At 33.5% G+C, this 22,746-nt stretch overlaps 1 protein-coding gene, 1 long non-coding RNA gene and 1 pseudogene across 10 annotated transcripts; 1 reads left to right on the top strand and 2 right to left on the bottom strand.

Moving 5' to 3' along the window:
- Window positions 1-1,867: 1,867 nt before the first annotated feature.
- LOC140673144 (uncharacterized) lies at window positions 1,868-5,481 on the bottom strand. Of its 9 annotated transcripts, none has more exons than XR_012048009.1 (7): window positions 5,373-5,478; window positions 4,828-5,003; window positions 4,296-4,525; window positions 3,405-3,506; window positions 2,294-2,477; window positions 2,118-2,220; window positions 1,868-2,012 (listed from the first exon to the last, which is right to left on the bottom strand). XR_012048009.1 is itself a non-coding variant. In XM_072905842.1 (7 exons), exons 4-7 carry the CDS (start codon window positions 3,499-3,501, stop codon window positions 1,919-1,921), a joined length of 450 nt encoding a protein of 149 aa, XP_072761943.1. In that variant the 5' UTR covers window positions 3,502-3,506; window positions 4,296-4,525; window positions 4,828-5,003; window positions 5,373-5,478; the 3' UTR covers window positions 1,868-1,918. The 9 variants fall into 9 exon arrangements, 4 of the variants coding, with proteins under 4 accessions (XP_072761943.1, XP_072761941.1, XP_072761940.1 ...); XR_012048010.1 differs by having other exon boundaries at window positions 2,303-2,477; XM_072905842.1 differs by having other exon boundaries at window positions 3,433-3,506.
- A 12-nt stretch (window positions 5,482-5,493) lies between these two features.
- LOC140673145 (uncharacterized) lies at window positions 5,494-6,152 on the bottom strand. Its single transcript, XR_012048014.1, has 3 exons — window positions 5,814-6,152; window positions 5,631-5,671; window positions 5,494-5,539 (listed from the first exon to the last, which is right to left on the bottom strand). It is a non-coding gene; the product is annotated as an uncharacterized lncRNA (long non-coding RNA).
- A 13,832-nt stretch (window positions 6,153-19,984) lies between these two features.
- LOC140673203 (uncharacterized) lies at window positions 19,985-22,365 on the top strand (annotated as a pseudogene).
- The last annotated feature ends 381 nt before the right edge of the window (window positions 22,366-22,746 follow it).

Below are 22,746 nucleotides of genomic sequence, written 5' to 3'. Positions count from 1 at the left end.
GATTTGCTGATTTTAACCAACATCGAATAGTACTTTGGTGAGATAACATATTCATAAAAGTTTTTTTCACATATTTATATGCTGCTGGAGAATAAAAATGCAATCTGCAAGCAAATTCTTTTAATTGAGGTGGATATTGATGTTGCTTTCTATTTAGAATTTGACTTATTAATTTCTGAACTATTGAAGTACACGTTTTCTAAAAAAATAAGTGAAGGAAAAAAAATCACAGATTATTTCTCATAAACTTTACTTTTATTGATCATAAGTCCTTTTTTTCATTATTAATCAGATTAACTCCTTAAAATATAATTTGTTTTTACATTATATACAATTGTGATTTTTAGTAAAAAAAAATGTGTTTTCATGAATTGTATAAGGCCTAATTTCACATTATTTTGACTTTAAGCTATACTTAAATATATGTCTATTTGTTTATTAAAAAAGATAAAGATAGACATATATTTAAATCTTGCTTAAATCCAAAAAAATGGTGCAATGGGGCCTATAGTATAAATAAAAAATAAAATATGATATCGATTAATTATTGTATATAAAAATATATATAAATATATTGTATATGTAATTATTGAATATATAGATATAGATGTAGATATAATATATATAGATATAGATAATGTGTAATATATAGAGATTGATTAATTCATGGATGGAAAATAATATTACCAGCTATAATGTAAACAATTCCAAATAATTATCAATTTTACTCACATTTAACATGTCTACAGCAGAATCAGTTAATAACTTTCTTTTTTTAAGCTCATAAATGATACCTTTATACGTTTCAACTTTTTTATATAAATGCTCATTTTTGCGATATAATAATTTTCTTTCTTCTTTAAGTGCTTTAATTGTTGTAAAATGATTCCATGTTGCTTCATCTTTAAAATCTTTTTTTCTAAAAGTACCCAGGCTTTTCAAAGAACAACCCACTCGGCATGTAATATTTCTGAAACATTGCTGCAATATTTTATTTGAAATATTACACCTTTCAGTAATATTACAGGAATATTTGAAATATTACACCTTTCAGTAATATTACAGGAATATTTCACCGTATCTGCAACATTTCTGCAATGTTTCAATATTCCCAATCATTTCAAGTGCAACTTTGCTGAAAGATTTCAGAAATATTTCGGTAATATTACAGGAATATTTTTGAAACATATATGTAACATTGCAGAAACATTTAAAAAATATTACTCTAATATTGTTAAATTAATGTTAATCAATGTTAATTTATTAGTTATATTTTAAAATAAACATTCCAAAAATATTTTTATATTATATTTCAGGCATTTTCAGACTGTGTTTAAAATGTAACATAAAAATATTCCTAAGATATTTATTTTAAAATATATTTAATAAATTAACATTAATTATATATATATATAGAAATCATTATCAGAGTTTAACATTAATTATACTAATATGTAAAAAAAATGAACGCTTCTATTTTGTCATGATTTTGTAAAGTTTTATTTTACTTTAAATACATTAAATATATATTTATGCAAAAGAAAAACAAAAATGCAAAAGAAAAAAGTATATTATTTCAGTTAATTATTACTTTTAGCCGCTTTTAATTACTTTTAGCATTTTTTAAATAAAACTAAAATTATATATTTATCTTTTATTTATTCGTTTCATTTTTATAATTTATAATTTATTCTGTTATAATAATTTAACACGCTATAACTTAAACTAGTAATTATATTTACTCATTCCAATTATTGAAAGAATTATAATAAAATAGAAATAGAATAAGTCTAAATATGTAAATTATAATTCTTTTAATGAGTAAATAAGTATATATAATTATTATAGTTTAAGTTATATAAAATGTTAAATTATTATGACAGAAAAATAAATTATATTAAAAAACATATATATATGTTTATATCTCCTCGTTTTCAGATGTAGTTTCATCACTGTCATTTGTTTGATTTGTTGTTTCATTTTGTACTTCTTTTGTTATTGCGTCTTTAATTCTGAAAAAATATATGTATTACATTAATTTATACATTACATATAATAATTTTAATATTTATACATTAATTTTAATATTTAAATTTTATAATTAATAATTTTATTACTTTTCTCTACATAAACGTAAGTTAGCTTGAGCTAACCATGGAGCAATGGTTTTATGTATCACATTATTTTCGTCAATATTGTTTCGATGAATGTGAGCAGCTTCTAAAATAAAATATAATTGTTTGTAATTTGCACATACTTATACTATAATTAATATATTATCATAAAAACTTACTTATTATACATTTGAACAAATTTGTATTTTTAAATGCTACTTTTGGTAAAGCATTATCCTTTTTTTTTAAGTTTTTGCCTTGAATGTTAAAATGTGTAGCCAACTGATTAGTCATAAATCTTTTTAATATATTTTGAACCAATTCATGCGTCTCTGTGCCACCAATAGATTTCATAAATTTAGCCTATACAATAAGTAAATATTAAAAAGATACAGAAATAAGCAGTTTATTTAATAATAGATTTATTATAAACAAAAATTATTAAATAAATAAATAACAAAATCATCCAAATGTTATAAAAAAATATATATATCTAAATATGTTGTATAAGAAGTATAAGAAGCTATTGCTACTCCAGATCATAGATTTTACGCAAAGTGCTTCAAATTTCATTAGAGCAGAGATTTTTCATTTATAATCTATATAGTTATATGCATATACATAATAAAAATAATAAAAATATACAATAATAAAATATCTAGAACATGAGAGTAGATCACTAATAGATTTTATTTTTTACTAAAAACATTAGATACTATTGTTAGTTATGTGACCAGAGAAGATGTACGATATTTGTCAAAAATAAATCTCGTTTTCATTCACAAAACTTTTCACAAAACTTTTACACATTCACAAAACTTTTCACAAAACTTTACATTTTTATAATTTTTAAAACCAAAGTATATATGCTAAATATAAAATGAAAGGTAAATTCATTAATAATTTTTGTACTGTTTATAATAACTCCATTAACATAAAAAAATAATTGTAATAAAAAGGTACAAAAAATTCTACTAAATTAGTGTTTGCAATTTGTTAGAAAACAAAAGTTAACTGCAGTAAAAATGAAACTGTATAAGCATACATGCACATTCATAATAAATATTAATTACTTATATTTTATTGAAATATTTATAATGCAAAAAATAACAATTGAGATCTAAAATTATTAAATTATTTTAAAAATAGATTAATAAAAAAATTTATTTAAAATAATTTAATTTGAAATATTATAATTTTAACAAAATATTAATAAAAGTTATTATAAAAAAACTACTCAGTAACCACAACTTTAATAAGCAATCTCACTAAATCATACATTACAGTTACCTTTTATACTTATATTTGTAATAATTACAATTATTTTCTCTGCAGCCTTTAATTTGATAAAAATTATATATGTAGATGCACCTATAGTTATTGCCATTATACCTAAAAATGTAATAATGTTGTATCTGCTTCAAAACAAGTTACCCCTTATGAAAATCTACTTAAAGTTTTTTAAAGTTATTTAAAGTATTATGAAGTATACTAACAGTTATACACATAAACTTAAAGTTTCCTTAAACTTATTAAACTTAGTAAAGCATTTTTTACTAAGAGGTTATTTTTACTTGCAATATTTAAGTAACTTGTGAATATACTTTCGAAGATAATAAAGTTTGTAATTTATTTTGAGTTTTCTAAAGTAGATTTTTATAAGGGACATTACAGCACATTATTTTAGTAATGTCAATCGGCAAACACGCGGCATCCATCCGGAAACCCTTTCCATTGATAATATCAGTGGCCACGAAAGCCTCAAAAGTAGTATTTTAATAATGTATTAAAACTAACAGCAATGTAAACTCGAAAAATAAAATTTTATTTACTATTTATTACTAATACAAAACGAGGTAAATTTTCTTATTTTTTAATGTAAAAAAAAATAAAATTTATGTAAAAGATTTTATTTATCTCTTTAAACAACGTACAATTTCTACTTTAACCTGGCTAAATTAGAAATTGAACGTTGTTCGAATAAATCAATAAGTCTTTTACACAAATTACATCTTCATCGAACAGTCGAATTTCATTACAAAAGTGAAAAATATAATTAAATATATTATGCATTGTTAAATTAATCTTAACAACAAGATAAAAGTTTTTATAACTTTTTAAAGAATTAAAATAATTAGTATTAATAATTAAGTAAAAATTATAATACAATTGTGTACTTACCACTTGTCGAAGATATTTTTGATCCTTTAATTTGTTGTCAAACTCATTAAACTTGTCAACTGTTCGTAATGGTATAAAATCTTCCATTTCTTCAATTACAGTATTTTCATTTGTTAACAGTCTACCTCTTCCAGTATTTAAGATATTTTCAACTATCTGCATTCTTTTATTCAAGTCTTCAATTTCACTTACGAGTGTATTTACTTTGTTAATTATATCCTTGCTAAACTCTGAAATAAAAAAAGTTACATTAAATAACTACAAAATCACCTTATAAAAAATATTTAGAATTGATGACAATAACACACTGTACATGATATTTACCTACAAGACTAGAAAGTGTTTGTTCAATTCTAAAAGTAGTGGAATGAGTTAAAACTACAGATTGTTGAGATAGACTCTTTTGACGTACTGTTGGAGTGCTTTGTTTATCATTGTTATCATGGTTTGCATTTGAATGTGTTTGTACAATGTTAGAAATATCACAGTGAGTTAAATCTACAGATGGTTGCAATAGACTCTTTTTACGTACTGTTAAAATGCTTTGATTATCATTGTCATCGTAGTTTGCATTTGAATGTGTTTGTACAATGTTAGAAATATCACAGCGAGTTAAATTTACAGATGGTTGCGACTAACTCTTTTTATGTACTGTTGAAATGCTTTGATTATCTTTTTCGACATTTACTCGAGTTTTTGTAGCATCATCTAAAAGCAATATAATGAATGGAATATACAAAAAGTGCAACAAAAAACTTATGGTTAAAGATATTTAAATGTTAAAATATATTTAAATATATTTAAATGTTAAAATTTGTAATTATAAATATATTTAAACGTTAAAATTTGTATTCCTTTATATTAGTAAAAAATTCCCATACAACATGCATGTCTTAAAGACATATATTAAAGACATGCATATTATTTAGGTTATTACATAAAAAATTTATAATTTTAACAAATATTTCATTTTATTTAATTAATATAACTAATACTAAAGCAAAAAATTTCAAAACGTTTTTTAAATGTTTATTAAAATTATTGAATGCTATAATAAAATTTTTATGAAAATCTTACCTGGAGATTTATTTGTAGTGTTAGTACATTTCAAAATAGACTGAAAGTTTATTGGTTTTAATGACAATTTATCACATTGGCTTTTTTAATTTTCTTATTATTTTTAACATTGTTGTTAGTATTTTTAACATTGTTGTCATCTTGGTCATTTGAAGTAGTGTCATCATCTGTAGATTTAAATTTTTTCTTATGACGTTTTGATCTTGATTTTTTTAATTTAGTTTCATCTAATTCAGATAATTCTTGATCAGATATTACTTGAATAATTTGTAGAATGTCTTTCGCGCTTGAGTAATCATCTGTAAATAAAATATGTACACATAATTTAATTACTCATCTATTAAGCAAACAATTATTACTTAAATTATCACACACACACGTACGCTCGCGCCAATTATGACTAACAACTCATTGTAGTCATTGTAGACTGAGCATTATTACCTTTTGTCATTAAAACTTTATCAAAGCTTATTTCATCCCAGTCACTTTCTGGCTCGCATATGTTACAAATTGCTGTATTAATCTCATTTAGATTTTCGTAAGGAGGCTATTGGAATGTATTATTATTTTCCAAAAACCAACGTTTTGGTACAATACGAAAATCACCGGTAGATACCTTACAAATGTTATAATTAAACATTGTACACCAGATTTCACTTTAAGAAACTTTGCTAATAACTAAAATAATCTTTATTGAGTTATGTGATTGCAACAGCTTTTATTCCCAATTTTTTTAGCACGCACTGGCACTGAAGAAGTAAATCGTGCCTGTACCTTAACGTCTATAGTGGCTGCGTTCAGCAGAGAAAGCAAATCAGTGAGCGCTTAGTAATTCTTTATTGTAATTGGTTTCTGCACTTAGATCCAATGGTGATCTAAATGCAAGCGCTCACTGATTTGATTCTCTGCTGAATGCAGCCAATGAGACATTGATAATTGGCTACCGTGTTCTCTTTTGCCGTGCGACAAGCCTTTCCGCGTGATAAATTGATTGGCTACCACGTTCTGTTTTGTCGCGCGGCAAGCATTTTCGCGTCCAGTGGGCAGAAGCCCTTAGAATATATACTAGGTTCATGATATAAGCATTATACACGCAGTATGCAGCATACATGTGTAACCTATAAATTTATTTACCAAAAATTTATTAAAATATTAAGAGAATTGTTAAGAGTATCAAAAGAATTAATTAAAAATATTTATTTGTAGTATTAAACGAGAGGTTATCTTTTTTATTGATTCATGCTAAGTGATGAAGTATTTGAACGTGACTATAACTATAAAAATGTTATATTAGTATGTTTGTGGTCCAAGTTTATATTTAAAATAATTAATATTATTTACAACTGATATAGAATGGCGAATAATGAGAGACGAAAGAATTCATTTCTATTCAGCTAAATATAAGCGTCATCTCATACAACAACAAACTAAAGTTGATATACACAAAATTTTTGGTGTATTAGAAAATCTGTCATCATCATCTATCCCTACCCAAATAATTAATCCAAGTGGAAATGAGAGATTGAGTTATGTCAGTGATGATAAAGTTTTTAAACGTAAGTAACTTAATATGGTAATATCAGGTAATATTGATCATGACATCACAACTGCAGAGTGAATATATAAATGTATATATAATATATATATAGTAAAAATAAGTATATATAATTATAATACAAATAATATGTAATATGTTTGCATTATATATATATTGAAATTATAAAATAATAATTTAGTAAAATTTGAATAATTATTAATACTTAATAATTATAACTTTAAATAAAGATTTATAATGGCCTAATATGTGGCAGTAATGAACAATATATATTTAAAAACACATTTAAATTTTTTATATTATGTAATACATTATTACATTATTTTTATATACAATTATAAATAAATTGAGTGTTTAAATTGTTTTATGAAAAATTAAAAGTATATAAAAAGACAAATTAATAATTTAAATACACACATATGTATATTATTGATATTGTAACATTTTCATCGACCAAAAATCATTTCTAAATCTAGAGAATCTGTCTTTAAGCAATGATACATGTTGTTATTATTGGATACAAGGATGTGTGTGTGTAATCGTTTCTGCCAAAATTTTGACCGTTCTTTTATACACGAGGTCAGTTATAGAACGAACAGGCGCCAAACGACGCTCAGCGTCAAAAATTGTTACGAAAAACTTTAAACGTGTTTTTCTCGAAACAGCATTTTTCAAAACGGCGGGCAGCATAACTTCGCCAATTTTTATCCGATCGACTTGAATTTTTACCCAGATCTTTATTTCAACATTATCTAGGACTGTACGTAGGATTTTTGTGATATCTTAAAAAGTCTCGCCGCTATCGCTTTATTTCATTCAAATTTTTGAAGCCAAAAATGACTTTTTTTTTCAAATCGTTGCCATTTTAACAAAAATGCATATTTCTCAAAACGGCACGTACATTCCTAGTTTTGAATATGTAGAAAATAAATATTTCTGTTTTTTTGTTTTACGACTAACCAGTGCTGAGTAATCGTTTTGAATGTCGATCAAAACCACGTACAAAAAGATAGCCATCACGCGCTTAATTTTTATATTAAATACTTTAAAAAATATTTTTTATACTCTTCAATATACTCATAATAAACACCAAAAAAGAATTTTTCCTTGTACAGTATAGTTTTCTTTAAAAAATATCTTAAAAATGCTTTAAAATTTGAGGCTCCAAGGTGGTCTAACCCTTTAAATCGTTCGACGGCTCTCATGCATAAGGCCGTAATGCGTAAGAGCTTCGTAAGATTAGAATATTTTGTCATCAAGTCCCATTGTGGTTGATTGTTTATCTTCGTTGTTGCATAGATTTTAGGAGGCCTTGTTTCTAAATTGTCAGAGGCGGAAAGTCGAAAAGAGTGATTAGGCCAGACGTCGCTAGATTGAGAAAGCCAGGAGGGCCCTTTCCACCATGTTACTCGTTTTGACAACTGAGAGGGCGACAGTCCTCTTGTTGCGTCATCCACAGGGTTCTCTTTTCCGGATATAAATTTCCATTTGGCTTGAGATAACGTTTCTTGAATGTGGACAACACGATTCTAAATGAAATCTTTCCATTTAGATGGATGGTTAGTAATCCAGGTTAACGTGATTGACGAATCGGCCCACATGTAGACAGGAACTTTCTTAAGACCGAGTACTTGAAGGACAGGGACTGTCAGTTTCGTAAGGAGCACCGCTCCTGATAACTCAAGCCGTGGAATTGTAAGACGCTTTAAGGGAGCTACCTTTATTTTGGTCGTGATTAGGCTTGTAGTAATGTTTCTTTCGAGATTGACTGTTCTGATATAGACCAATGCCGCGAGAGCTTGAGTCGATGCATCACAAAATCCATGTATTTGTATTTGATAGCCAGGTTTGATTCCAATCCATCATGGAATGGTGATTGCCTTGAGGCCTTCTAATTCATGAACAAAAGCGATCCATTTATTTGGGAGCTGGTAGATGTTTATTCCATTCAAGTTTATTTATCCATAAGTCTTGAATAAGTACTTTGGCTTTGATGATGACCGGTGATAGTAGCCCTAGTGGATCAAAAAATTTAGCAATTGTTGATAGAATAGTGCGTTTAGTTATTGTCGTCGTGAAAAGACGATTCAGAAGAAAATAAAAATAATCAGCAGTAGGTTTCTATTGTAAGCCCAGTATTGCAACATCAGCGTTTTGATCCATAGAGATCGGATGCGGGTTAATCCTTCTATTTGCCGGAAGATTGTTGAGGATATTAGCATCGTTACTCGCCCACTTTTGCAACGGAAAGCCGCCCGCCATGCACAACCGACTTAGTTGATGAATGATTTCTAGCACTTTTTCAACCGATTCAGCTCCTCCGAATATGTCGTTGACATATCTTCCTTGTTTGAGACAAGGAATCGCTAAAGGATACTCTTCATCTTCTATCAGTTGGGAAATTGTGCGGAGGGCTAGATAAGGTGCACACGCTAGTCTGTAAGTGACGGTAGTAAGATCAAATGATAGTATAGAGTTTTCAGATGTTGACCATCGGACACGCTGGAATTTCCAATCATCAGAGTGAACGTTGATTTGCCTGTACATTTTTTCCATATCAACAGAAAAAAACGTAATTGCGAAATTGTCTGAACCAAATCAAAATGTTGAATAAATCCACTTGCAGTTTAAGACCGGCGTGCAGAATCTCGTTGAGAGAAATCCCGGATTAGTGCGACTCGAACCATTAAAAACTACTCATAGTTTAGTGATAGTGCTGTGTTCTCTCCAAACCCCATGATGAGGCAAATAAAAGTTTGGGTGAAGATGTTCGGTCTTGACATCTGTTATTGGCTTCATATGCTGAAGATCCTCATACTCCTTCATGAATTGAACATACGCCTCAGCATACTTGGTATTCGTTTTGAGTTTATTTTGAAGAGAACTCATCATTTTGGTGGCCTTGTTGTAAGAATCTCCTAGGAGTTGAGGAGAATTCTTAAATGGTAGACGAACCACGTACCGCTCTTGAACGTCTCGAGAGTGGGTATCTTTGAAATGTCGCTCACATTGTAAGTCTTCAGGTGAGATCGCAAGCTCGGGTTTTGCTGATACTTCCTCTAGTTGCCAAAATCGGTGAAGGAGGTCATAAAGGTGAGAATCCATAGTGATGTGGTAACTTTGAGCAGAGAGCTGCGTCGATTCTGTTGATGCTGGGCCGGATAGAATCCAGTCGAAGAAGGTCAACTATGCTATTGGATCGTCGGGTGGTCCTTTTCTTAAGCCTTCTTTTATGATTTGATGATAAAGGTCAGCACCTATAATTAAATCTATTGCACTTGGAGACCCGAATTGAGGATTGGCTAACGGTAACCCCTTCAAGTGTATCCACGGTCTGACTGCTATTTGAGTTGACGGAATTAAGCTGGTCAATTTCGTTAGAATATGGGCTGACACTTTAAAACTTTATAAATCATCGTGTAGAGATGTAAGCTTGAATGAAGTGACTCCGCGAGTCCTGTTACGAGATTGTTTCCCGACTCCAACTAAGGGGATGAACGATTATGATCGAGGAAGTTTCAGAGCTTGAACAGTTCTTTCCGAAATTAGCGTGACCTCAGAAACTTGATCGATAAGTGCTCGGATCTTCATGATATGTCCGGTTTCGTTGGTGATCAGAATTTGCGCGGTGGCTAATAAAATGCCGATGGTAGTTCTGAGCAGGATGAATAGAAGCATGTAATGCATGTCATGGACCTGGTTGTGTAACCGTTTCGGTAGAAGTACTCGGATTTGTTTTTTCTGAATTGTTCTCTTTACTTGATGGAACCCGTTTGTGAATGGTTGTATGATGTTTTTTTGCCACATTTCATACATCGTTTGAGTGATCGACATTCAGAAACTCGATGTTTGCTTAAACAGTTATAACATAGGCCGTGCTTCGTCACTAAGGAGTACCATTGCTGAGTCATTTGCGAGTTATATTGTGGACACCCAGTCAAGAAATGCTTCGCATCACAAAGAATACATGAGGGAGCCGATTGGTTGGTATTGCTTCTCTTTTGCATTTGATGATGGGACTCATCATGTTGTGTGGTGTCTTTTTCGTCGAGATGTTTTGAGACTTCTCAAAGGCTTGTAAAGAGAGAAGACGGGTGATCAAAAACTCACAAAAATGTTTCCAAGTTGGTGGCTCTTTTGTTGATCCAAAATGTTGCTCATAACTTTACAGATTCTGAATCCAACCTCTGGACTGCTAAGAAGACCAGAAAATCACCCCACTTGTCCACTGGGCGCTGTAATGTTTCTGAAGTACGATAGATTTGCATGATACTTGTGTACAAAAATTCAAGATCACTGGCTGACTCTTTCGTGATACGTTTTAGGGAAAGTAAGGCTTGGATAGCTGAGTTCACAAGTAGCCGTTTGTTCTCGTAAAAAGAAACAAGATCGTTCCTTTTGAAAGTTACCAGCAGTTAAAGCCGTGTTCTTGAGAAGGTGAGCTGCTGTGCCAGTCAAACTAGCTTTCAAATACTGTAACTTTTCAACGGGGCTTAGTGTGGTGTTTTCAATGATTATTGATGAAAACAAATCTTTGAATGAAATCCACTCAGAAGCAGTTCCATTAAATTTAGGCAAATCAATACGAGGAAGTCTTGTGTGATGAGATATAGATATTTGTTGTGAAGCAGGTTGAGAGAGCGACTGCGTTAATGATGTCCTTGGGATGGTCACTTCTTCCGATTCAAGGTAAACGCTTATCTTGTCGACGGACTCTAGATATCGTTCGTATGTCTTAGGGTAAAGATCATCACCAAAATATGCGTGTTTCTTTATTTCCTGCTTGTCTTCCGTACTGAGATGACCGATTGCGATAATAATTGCATCATGGACGATAGCAAAGGTATGGGAATGAAGATGAAAAAATCACCGAAAAAGAAAAAGATGTTGAAAAAACGAATACTTCCAGTAGCGAAGCGTGGTGGTATTTTACCGATTTTACTATTGTTGGGAGTAGTCGGTTCTTTGGCTGGTGGAGCAGCGGAAATCGCAAAGGCTGTAAACGATAGCAAGGCCGCGCAACGCCAATTCGAAGAAATGCAACGTCACAATCGTGCTATGGAAGGTCGTGGACTTTATCTCGTACCGTACAAACGTGGACGGGGGTTTTCAATGACTGCTAAGAAAAAAAACGTTAAAAAAATGTTAAAAATGCCTGCGGGTGTAGCAACTAACGTACAATTGGAACAACTTGCAAGATGTATGCGCATACCTTTCTTTAGAGGCGTTTTCATGCGCAATAATTTACCGATAAGCGGCGTGCGACGAAACGAGAGCTGCATTGTCAATTTGGACGACGTTGAGGGTCCTGGTACTCATTGGGTAGCATACGCAAAGAGGGGAGATAATGTGTATTTTGACAGTTTTGGAAATCTTCGACCGCCCGAGGAATTGGTGCAATATTTTGGACAGAATGTAACAAAAATTGAATACAATCATGCGTCTTATCAAAATTATAATCAGAGTATTTGCGGACAATTGTGTCTACAATTTTTTCAAACGATTAAATTTAAAGCCTAACAGTCTACTGTCGTGATTCAGTATTCGACATGTCACTGACACTTACATTGACTGGTAAGAGTAGCGTTCTTGCCGTTAAAGCTACTTTCCAGCCATAGATTTGAACGATGATGATTACAAACTTGGTTTAACGGATTTTGAAACTTATCATACGATACCGAACGTGAATTCCTCGAATAATAAATTTTACTTTGACAACGACGACAAGGAAATTACGATTCCCGAAGGATCGTACGAATTGCATGGTATAACTGAATATCTAACGCATGCAATTTTACAATACGATTCCCACCACATTGTTAATAACAATGATGAGAAATATCCAATAGTGATTCGCGCTAATCATAATATGTTGAAAAGTGAAATTAAATGCATATACAGAATAAATTTTAATAAGCCCAATAACATATGATCGTTGTTGGGATTCTCGAATCGTGTATTGCAGCCGCGGAAATGGTACGAATCGGATGTGCCGATAAATATTATTAACGTAAATATTATTCGTATAGAATGCAGTGTGACCGCAGGTGCATATAGCAATAGTAAGCGCGTACACACGATACATGAATTTTCTCCGAGCGTACCACCGGGATATAAGATATCGGAAACGCCCGCGCAAATCATTTATCTACCAATCGTCGTGCGAAGCATTACTGATTTAACGATACGTGTTGTGGATCAGGAGGGTCGATTGCTCGATTTTCGAGGAGAGGAAATTACCGTACGATTGCACGTACGACGTCAAAAATAGTATGCTCGTGTTGAATGAAACGGAGCACGCGAGAGACAATATCTTTACGAGAGACAATACTTTTGCGAGGAGGCAAGCGGTGTCTGGTGACAATAATCAGGTGTCTGGTTACGCTAAAAAGAAGCTCAGCGCGTTGAATCGTGAATTTTTAAAGTCTTTGGGATTTGTCGTACGAAATAATTGAAAGAATGATTGACATTTTGAACATTGGAAGCGAACCGATCTTTGACGACCGTATAGTAAAGATTGAAACTCATACGTACAATCCATACGCAAATACAACACTTGGATATAGCGATGAGATACGGATACCTATACAGCATCAGGATTTGTACACGTTGCCGTGCGAAAGCTTCCTTTACGTCGAAGGAAAAAGGATGAACTAATGATATTGGGAAATAATTGTGTTGCATTCATGTTTGATGAACTTCGATATGAACTCAACGGTGTGGAAATTGATCGCAAAAGAAACGTTAGAATAATTTGCATGATTAAAAACTACATTTCCCTTACACACGAGAGAAGTAAAATCTTGCACAATGCTGCGTGGAATATAGTTGCAAATAATAGTGGCGAAGGTTACTTCAATTTTTGCGTGCCGCTCAACATGTTGCTTGGATTTTGCGAGGATTATAAGCGTGTTGTGATTAACGCTCGTCATGAATTGATTCTAATACGTTCACGTAACGACAACAATTGTCTATTTGGATCAGGCTGCTAAAGCTGAGATTGAATTACATAAAATACAATGGCGTATGCCTCACGTAATATTGAACGAAATTAGTAAACTGTCCTTGCTACGAGCGTTGGAGAGCGGTAGATACTTGAACATGAATTTCCGCTCGTGGGATCTATACGAATTTCCTTTGCTACACAGTACGACCAAGCATTCGTGGACTGTGAAAACTGCCTCTCAGCTGGAGAAACCGCGATACGTAATCTTTGCACTACAGACTGATAGAAAAAATGTCGCGTCGAAAGATATTACCAAATTCGACGACTACAAATTGACAAACGTTAAACTCTATCTAAACTCTGATTTTTATCCGTATGATGATTTAAATTTGGATTTTGATAAAAAGAGATACGCTATCCTATTTGACATGTATGTGCGTTTTCGTAAATCTTATTACGGATGCAATAATGATAATGTATTATTTACCATGGCAAAATTTCTAGAGTGCGGTCCTCTCACAGTCATTGACTGCTCGCGACAAAACGAGTCTGTCAAAAATGCTACCGTGGACGTAAGAATAGAATTTGAATGTAAGCTAGACGTACCCGCAAATACTACTGCATATTGCCTCATCTTGCACGATCGCATTGTCGAATATAATCCGTTGACAAATGTTGTCCGCAAAATTACATGAATCAGGAATAACCCCTCCAATGTTATAATATTATAACATTATAAAAGTAGTGATACTCGATGATCGATATTAGTCGTCCGTCGTAGTTCTCGTCAATATCATTTCATTATGGTTGTGCCAACGTTTGTGGATCTGCAAGGATTTATCGTTGGAGAAAAATTTATCGTGAAAGAAATTGCGATTCTGACAAAGGGCTCTGTACTCTCTCATTATATTTTTACGAGTCTTACACCATTCCATTTGCTCACGAGAGCTGAGAGATCTCAAGTTGTATGGTTGATTGGAAAACATCACAATCTGCAATGGGTAGATGGAAACATTCCGTACTACAGGGCCAAACGTTTAATCACTGAAGCCGTGACGTTGAAAGATGCATCTTCTCGAGTGTATGTCAAAGGACATGAAAAACAAGAATGGTTGGCAAATTTACTGGAAGACGATGAGAGAATCGGTCTTATTATCGAGACATTGGATAACGACTATGATAATTTTCCTGCTTTAGATAAATTAGATGCTACTCTGCGTTGCGATAGACATGTACGAAATTGAGCTTTACAAAATGTATTTAAATTATTCAATTGGTGATCGAATCATCATCATAAAGGTTCGACCAACCCATATTTATAATAAACTATTGTTACAATACATGTGTGTTATTATTATTTTTTTTTATCTTCTCCTTGTAGCATGTATTATATTACAGTACGTGATGCATTTTTCTATTAGTCTGCATTTTAGCAGACAATGGACGTGGAATATTTGACATCTTTAAACGCGAAAAAATGTCAAAATTCATGTCGTTCATGGGTCGCTTGATGTTGATCAACGTTCATTTGATATTGATCGACGTTCGTTTGATGTTGATCGACGTTTGTTTGATGTTCAATAGTGGTTAAAACATGATTCGATAGATGTTCATCGCGGTTCGTTAGATGTTTGTTTGATGTTAATCGACGTTCGTTTGATGTACGATAGTAGTTCAAACATGGTTCGATAGATGTTCATCGCGGTTCGATAGATGTTGTTTGATGTTAATCGACGTTCGTTTGATGTATGATAGTGGTTCAAACATGGTTCGATAGATGTTTGTTTGATGTATTATAGTGGTTGGATCGATCTGTAGCAAGTATTATATCTCTTAGCCATGTATACATCTGTGTGGTGAATATTACATTTCATGGTGCAGCTGCATCTGGTATTATAGTTCAAGTCATGATATTAAGATATTTATTTGATATATAATAAGGTTCAAACATGTTTAGATCGATGTTGATCAATGTTTCAATAGATGTCTGATGCTTATTTGATTGTGTCGCTATTTAATTATAATTATCTGTATGAATGCTGTGTGGAGCGACAGTCCGCGTCAGCTTTTAATTCTTTATCTATAATTAATATATTTAGCTATAAAGAGTAAGCATTTGTTGCTAACTCTTATGTCATGCTCATCCCCTACCCATTTTTTTTTTTTACCGAGACGTTACCTAGCTCTCGCTGGAGCTGACATAAGGTGTTTGTCAATGATCCAGTGAAGTGAAGTTCTTTTGTGACGATTTTAAAATGTCGAGCATTATGTCATTTCTCGACGCTATGTTCGAGACGGGACCGTCGCCTTCAGCTTCCCGAAGGGGTTGGCACGCCATCGCCGTGCACTTCGCTGGGTTAGAATTTGGCCCGCGCTCTGTTCCGAGCGTTGTTGGATGTACTGTTCGAAAATGTAAGTAGTTTTTATTATTATTTTTATACGGTTTTTCTTTATTTATAATATATTTATATTTATATTTATATTTATACGCTTTTATCTTTTACTGTATTACCAATATCGGTACTACCACATCCCACTTAGTGATGTAAGTAATTTTTATTATTATTTTATACACTTTTTTTTATTTATAATATATTTATGTTTTTTTCTTTTACAGGAATATCTATGTTACCACAACCTCATCCCGGGGTATATCAACATCGCGCACATGAAAGAGGTGCGTCGCGTGCGGAAATTCTACCGCAAATATGCGGAATATGAGGATTTGTGGGGCGACGGCCCCCGTGCTTTTAGACGGGTTCTTCCCTTACCTCTACGTGGACATTTTCTGTCTCCGCAGGCTGTTCGGAGAGAAGCCCCTCGTATTGTAAGTATGCTCAAATTTTAAAGATTTTTAAAAAATACTAATAAAGATGATCATTTTTCTGTTACAGACGCAGCCGTCGCGAGGTGCCCCTTCGCCTCGCGCCTACAGATTTTTAGTTTCTAAGTTTTATATTTTAGTATTTAGTTTTTTTTTATATTTTTATATTTTATATTTATATATCTTTTATATTGTAGATTCAGTTTTTTATATTTTATATTTTATATTTTCATTTTTTATATTTAGTTATATCTTTTAAACATTAGAGTTAGTTATATTTTATATCTTTTATATTGTAGATTTAGTTTTTTATATCTTTATTCTTATATTCTTATCTTTTATATTAGATTTTACATTTTTATATTATATTAGTTTATATTTTTATATTTTTACATTTTTTAATTTTTATTTTTAAAACATACACACACACTCTTTATATGTACACACATACACAGATTTTGAATAAAAATTATATTTATGTTATAAACACATATATATTACTTATTTGTGTCTCCTTCATCTATCCTATCCTTCTTCCTCTGTATTAGATTTAATTAGATAATATTTAATATATAATAATACATAATTAGATAATATTTAATATTATAAAAAAAAGCTTAACATACAAAAATTCTCTGCGTTCTCACGTACGCCTTAGTCTCCGTCTTATCGCACTCCCGCTGTCATTTCCCCTCATCCTCCTTCTTTCTCTCTCACACTATCTTCCTACTGCCATGCCGTATTGTGCTCTCCTTTTCCCACCACATCATGCTCTCATTTTCTTAAGCTATGTACAATGCACATAGCGCTCTCCTTATCCTATCCTATACCACGCGTCTATCGCGCCGTCTCTCTCTACCGCGTTGCAAACGCCTATCGCGCCGTCTCTCTCTATCCATCTCCCTACTCGCGGACCCATCGGTTACGCCGCGGACTTCTCTCTCCTCTCCGCAAACCCCCTCGTCTACCGGCCGCGCCGCGGACCTCTCTCTTCCCTCTCCGCTGTCTCCTTGTCTACCGGCTGTGTCACGGACCTCTTCCCCCTTCTCCGCTGTCCCTTCGTCTACCGGCTGTGTCGCGGACCTCTCCCCTTCTCCGCGTACCCCTCGTCTACAAACTGTGCCACGGACCTACAGCTGTGTCGCGGACCTCTCCCCCTCTCCGCGTACACCTCGTCTACAAACCGTGCCTCGGACCTGCGGCTGTGTCGCGAACCTCTCCCCCTCTCCGCGTACCGCTCGTCTACAAACCGCGTCGCGGACTTGCGTGACGTCATCCCCCCACGCCCGCGGTTCTCCCCCATCCCCGCATCCCCCTCGAACACCTGGGTTAAAATCCTCATTATATCACTACTTTTATTACTTATACATTTTTTTACTTTTATTATTTATAAAGTTTATGTTTTTGTAGTTTAGGTATAATAAAATTTATTAAATGTACGATAACTTCATTAATTCATAGGCTTTCTATTTATAATTATTTTCGTACACTGAGTATTATGATTAAATGACAACATGACATACGTCACACGAATCAGAAGTTGGCTACATCGCAGGGCCGAAAGTGAAAAGATAGACGTCACCCCCGATATTTCAAGCCCATAAAATTCGTATGTGTAAAATATTTTTATTCAATCATACATCGTTGTTACAAGATGATAATATATTCGGCAATGAGAGCCCAAACGCAAGATGTTGTCGCGAAAATTTTTTCTTTATTTGGTGCACACGGCACATATTAGATTCTCATTTTTGAGAACTCTAAACCCCTCAGTGGTAAGAGCAGTCGCCCGGCATGCGAAAGACTTGGGTTTGATTCCCGATTCATCGACTTCGTCTCGATATTTTTTCTCGTCTTCATCTTTCAAGGGGGGTAAAGAGGGGTTTAGAGTTCTCAAAAAAGAGAATCTAATATGTGCCGTGTGCACTAAATAAAGAAAAAATTTTCGCGACAACATCTTGCGTTTGGGCTGTCATTGCCGAATATATTATCATCTTGTTTGTAAATACGAAAGAGCCATTTATATACTTTCAAACTAATACATCGTTGTATTTGTTTTAAACAGCACAACTTTTATTATATCGAAATATTTGCATTATTATAAAAAAATTATGCATACCTCTCGGTTCTTCAATACCGATAAATTTTGTAATCAATCACTATACTCACAATAAAGTTTAGTTTAAGCCATTTAATTTCATATATATTTGTTATAGTTTATCTCTTTTAATTTAAAAGATGAAAGGAAGTGCCCACTTTCAGGTGGGACACCCTGTATATATATATTGTTGTGCCTCCGTGAGGGGCACAGAGTTTTTCGGGATTCGTGCAGGGAAGGCCGGAGATACGGCGGGCAGTGGCCTCTCTTTATCTTAATAAAGTTCTCCTTTTTTTTATATGTGCTTGCTTCTTCCTTTTATTATAATAAATAACAGTTAGATAGACTCAATGGGTTGGTATTTTGTCACTGCTCCCAGCGAACGTTATGTCACTCGCGTTTAATATCGGTTGAAGTGAGAGCGGTATCTCTCGTACGCTCTGTCGCACGGGTAGTCTGATACGCGTCGGCTTATCTCAGGCGCGCGTATATCTCTTAGTCATTCGTGTATGACTGTTGAATTTAGTCAACAGCTGCTCGTGGCGATTATTACTCGTTCGGTTCTGATTAACGGTTGCCCGTGACGATTATTCCTCTTTAGGATCTGATCAACGACTGCCCCTCGCTTCATCGCGGCGGGTGCTGTTCTTCCCTCCGAACTGTATAGTTTTTCGGAGGGGATCCCTTAGCAACATGACCAAATATGGTTATTATGCGTTTTAGTGCAGGCGAGGAAGTTCAAAGTCGAATATTCTCGCTTGTACTTTTAGCAATTCGGCGACACCTTTCCGGTGCGTCTCCGAGAGCGCTTTCCGGTTTCGCGTTCGCTCGGTCTCGGGCGCGCGTGGCTCGCTGTGTCAGCGGCTCGCGCGATTATCGCTTCGCTCGCGATGCATTCCTGCATCAATATAATTATATATATATATATATAATATATATATATATAATTATATATATATATATATATATATATATATATATATAATTCATTAATTAATTAAATCTATAGCCTTTTCTGGGGCTATAACAATATATATATATATATATATATATATATAGACAGGGTGGACCATTTTAATCCATCCAGTCGAATATCTCGAAAACCAAGCCCGGGAGAGAAAAATGTTTCAGACAAAAGTTGTTTGGTTTCGAGGGAGCCATAAGATGGTATCATTGGTTTGACCTTGAAGAATTATTTGAAGGTCACATGAAGATCACCTTAATTTTTTTAAATGGCATCCCCTATTTTTTATTACATATTCTTGTAGCTGATCTCGAGAGCTTTCCAAAACACTATAATCAAATGTTTCTTCATTGAGTACTTTTCGAGTTATAAAGCTCCAAAGTTGCAGTTTGAAAAAATTCAAAATATCTCGTAAAATATTCACTTTCCGATAGTCTTATCTTACATGATTCAACTAGTCAAGGCAAGATTTGGATATGATCTAACCGGTCAAGGCAAGACCGGAATATGATCCAGCCAGTGAAGGCAAGATCTGAGCATGCTGCAGCCAGTAAAGGTAAAATTCGAACATGCTCCATACCCTACATACACACGCGCACGTACACACACTTTACATATATTTGCACACACCCTACACATATTCCACACACACTCGCACATAGGTTATGTGACATAACCTACACGCATGTACACACACTTTATATGCTCTTACACATACCACACGAACACTCCACACACATACACACACACATTCCGCATACATTCACACATAACCTATACACACATACACATACCTCACACACACTTATACATACACATCCCACATTTATACACACACAGATAATCGGCCCATGTAGACGATTGCTACAAATCCTGTTCGCAGAAGTACAAACCTGATTGATCCCTTGATTGTTCTTGATGTTCTACTCATCTCAAGTAGTCTATTTTTGAAATAATATACCCTCTATTATTTCCAAAGAAAATATCGACCAGAAAATTTATTCGTCACTATTTAGGAATCAGTTGATTACGAAAATCTCTTCCACTGTTGATCGGAGTATCAAACTTCATTACTCACAATCAGAGGCTTACGTCTGCCGACAATACCCATGGCTGATTATCGTCCCTCAGAGATTGTTAATATTCTCCTTGTTTGGAAGAATGTCAACTAAATTATTATGAAGCTTCGCGAGTTTACCGGAATCGTTACCCCGAAAGAGAACAACATCCGAATCATACTACAATCCGGGACCTCGAACTAAGAGCTCGCCAAGGCCGTTTAGAATGTCAAAGAGCACATCATGAGTATGATGAAGATGATGTGCGTGTGCACGTTATCTTGGCATTCATTCATCTTAATCCTCATACAAGTAGTCGTATTATGGCTAGAGAAATTGGTATCCCGAGAACAACGATCTTAAGAATTTTGAAGAAAATGAAGTACCATCCTTACCATATCACGTTAACACAAGCTCTTACTCAAGCAGATATGCCGTTGCGTGTACAATTTTGTCAATTGATGATGGGCACAACAGATGATCCGAGCTGATCCGAATTTCTTCTATTATGTTATGTTCTCTGATGAATCGACGTTCAAAAATAATGGTGAATTGAATAGACATAATTGCCATTATTGGTCGGATGTTAACCCACATTGGCATAGACAAGAAGATAATCAACATCGCTGGAGTGTGAATGTTTGGTGTGGTATTATAAATGGTTTCTTGATTGGTCCTTATTTCTTTGAAGGAAATGTTAATAGTGTAAATTTTTTGGAACTTCTCAAGGATCATTTACCACAATTGCTTGAAGACGTTGATTTTCGTACACGTCAAAGAATGTGGATACAAATGGACGGGGCGCCACCTCATTATGCGGCAATAGTGAGAGCTTATTTAGATCGAGAATACAATGGCAGATGGAGTGGGCGATGAGGAGCCATCGCATGGCCTCCACGATCACCTGATCTAACTGCACTTGATTTTTATTTATGGGGGTATATTAAAAATGTTGTTTATGAGCATGCGTCTACAACTAGAAAAGATATGATAGAGAGAATAAGAGTAGCTTGCGCAAATATACCGCGAGCTGTCTTACTCAAAACGGTCAGGCACTTCGAAAATAGGTTGGAATTATGTATTCAAGCCAATGGAAATAATTTTAAACAGTTCCTTTGATAAAGATCTTACCTTGACTGGTTGGATCATACTCGGATCTTATCTTTACTGATTGGATCATGTCCAGATCTTGCCTTGACTGGTTGGATCATACTTGGATCTTATCTTTACTGGTTGGATCATGCCTAGATCTTGTCTTGACTGGCTACATCATGCCTAGATCTTACCTTCACTGATTGGATCATGTCCAGATCTTGCCTTGACCGATTGGATCATACTCGGATCTTATCTTTACTAGTTGGATCATGCCTAGATCTTGCTTTAACTGGCTGGATCATACTCGGATCTTACCTTTACTGGCTACATCATGCCTAGATCTTACCTTCACTGATTGGATTATGTCCAGATCTTGCCTTGATTAGTTGAATCATGTAAGATAAGACTATCGGAAAGTGAATATTTTACGAGATATTTTGAATTTTTTCAAACTGCAACTTTGGAGCTTTATAACTCAAAAAGTACTCAATGAAGAAACATTTGATTATAGTGTTTTGGAAAACTCTCGAGGTCAGTTACAAGAATATGTAATAAAAAATAGGGGATGCCATTTAAAAAAATTAAGGTAATCTTTATGTGACCTTCAAATAATTCTTCAAGGTCAAACCAATGGTACCATCTTATGGCCCCCTCGAAATTAAACAACTTTTGTCTGAAACATTTTTCTCTCCAGGGCTTGGTATTCGACTGAATGGATTAAAATGGTCCACCCTATATATATATATATATATATATAATATATAATTTTATAATAGGAAATAAAATCAAATAACTCTTTTATTTAATATTTTGTTAAAAGTATTTATTGGATTA

Source organism: Anoplolepis gracilipes, chromosome 14, assembly GCF_047496725.1.
Source record: "Anoplolepis gracilipes chromosome 14, ASM4749672v1, whole genome shotgun sequence".
Taxonomy (NCBI): domain Eukaryota; kingdom Metazoa; phylum Arthropoda; class Insecta; order Hymenoptera; family Formicidae; genus Anoplolepis; species Anoplolepis gracilipes.
The sequence above is the reverse complement of the archived record's forward strand: the minus strand, read 5'-3'. Positions and strand labels throughout refer to the sequence as shown.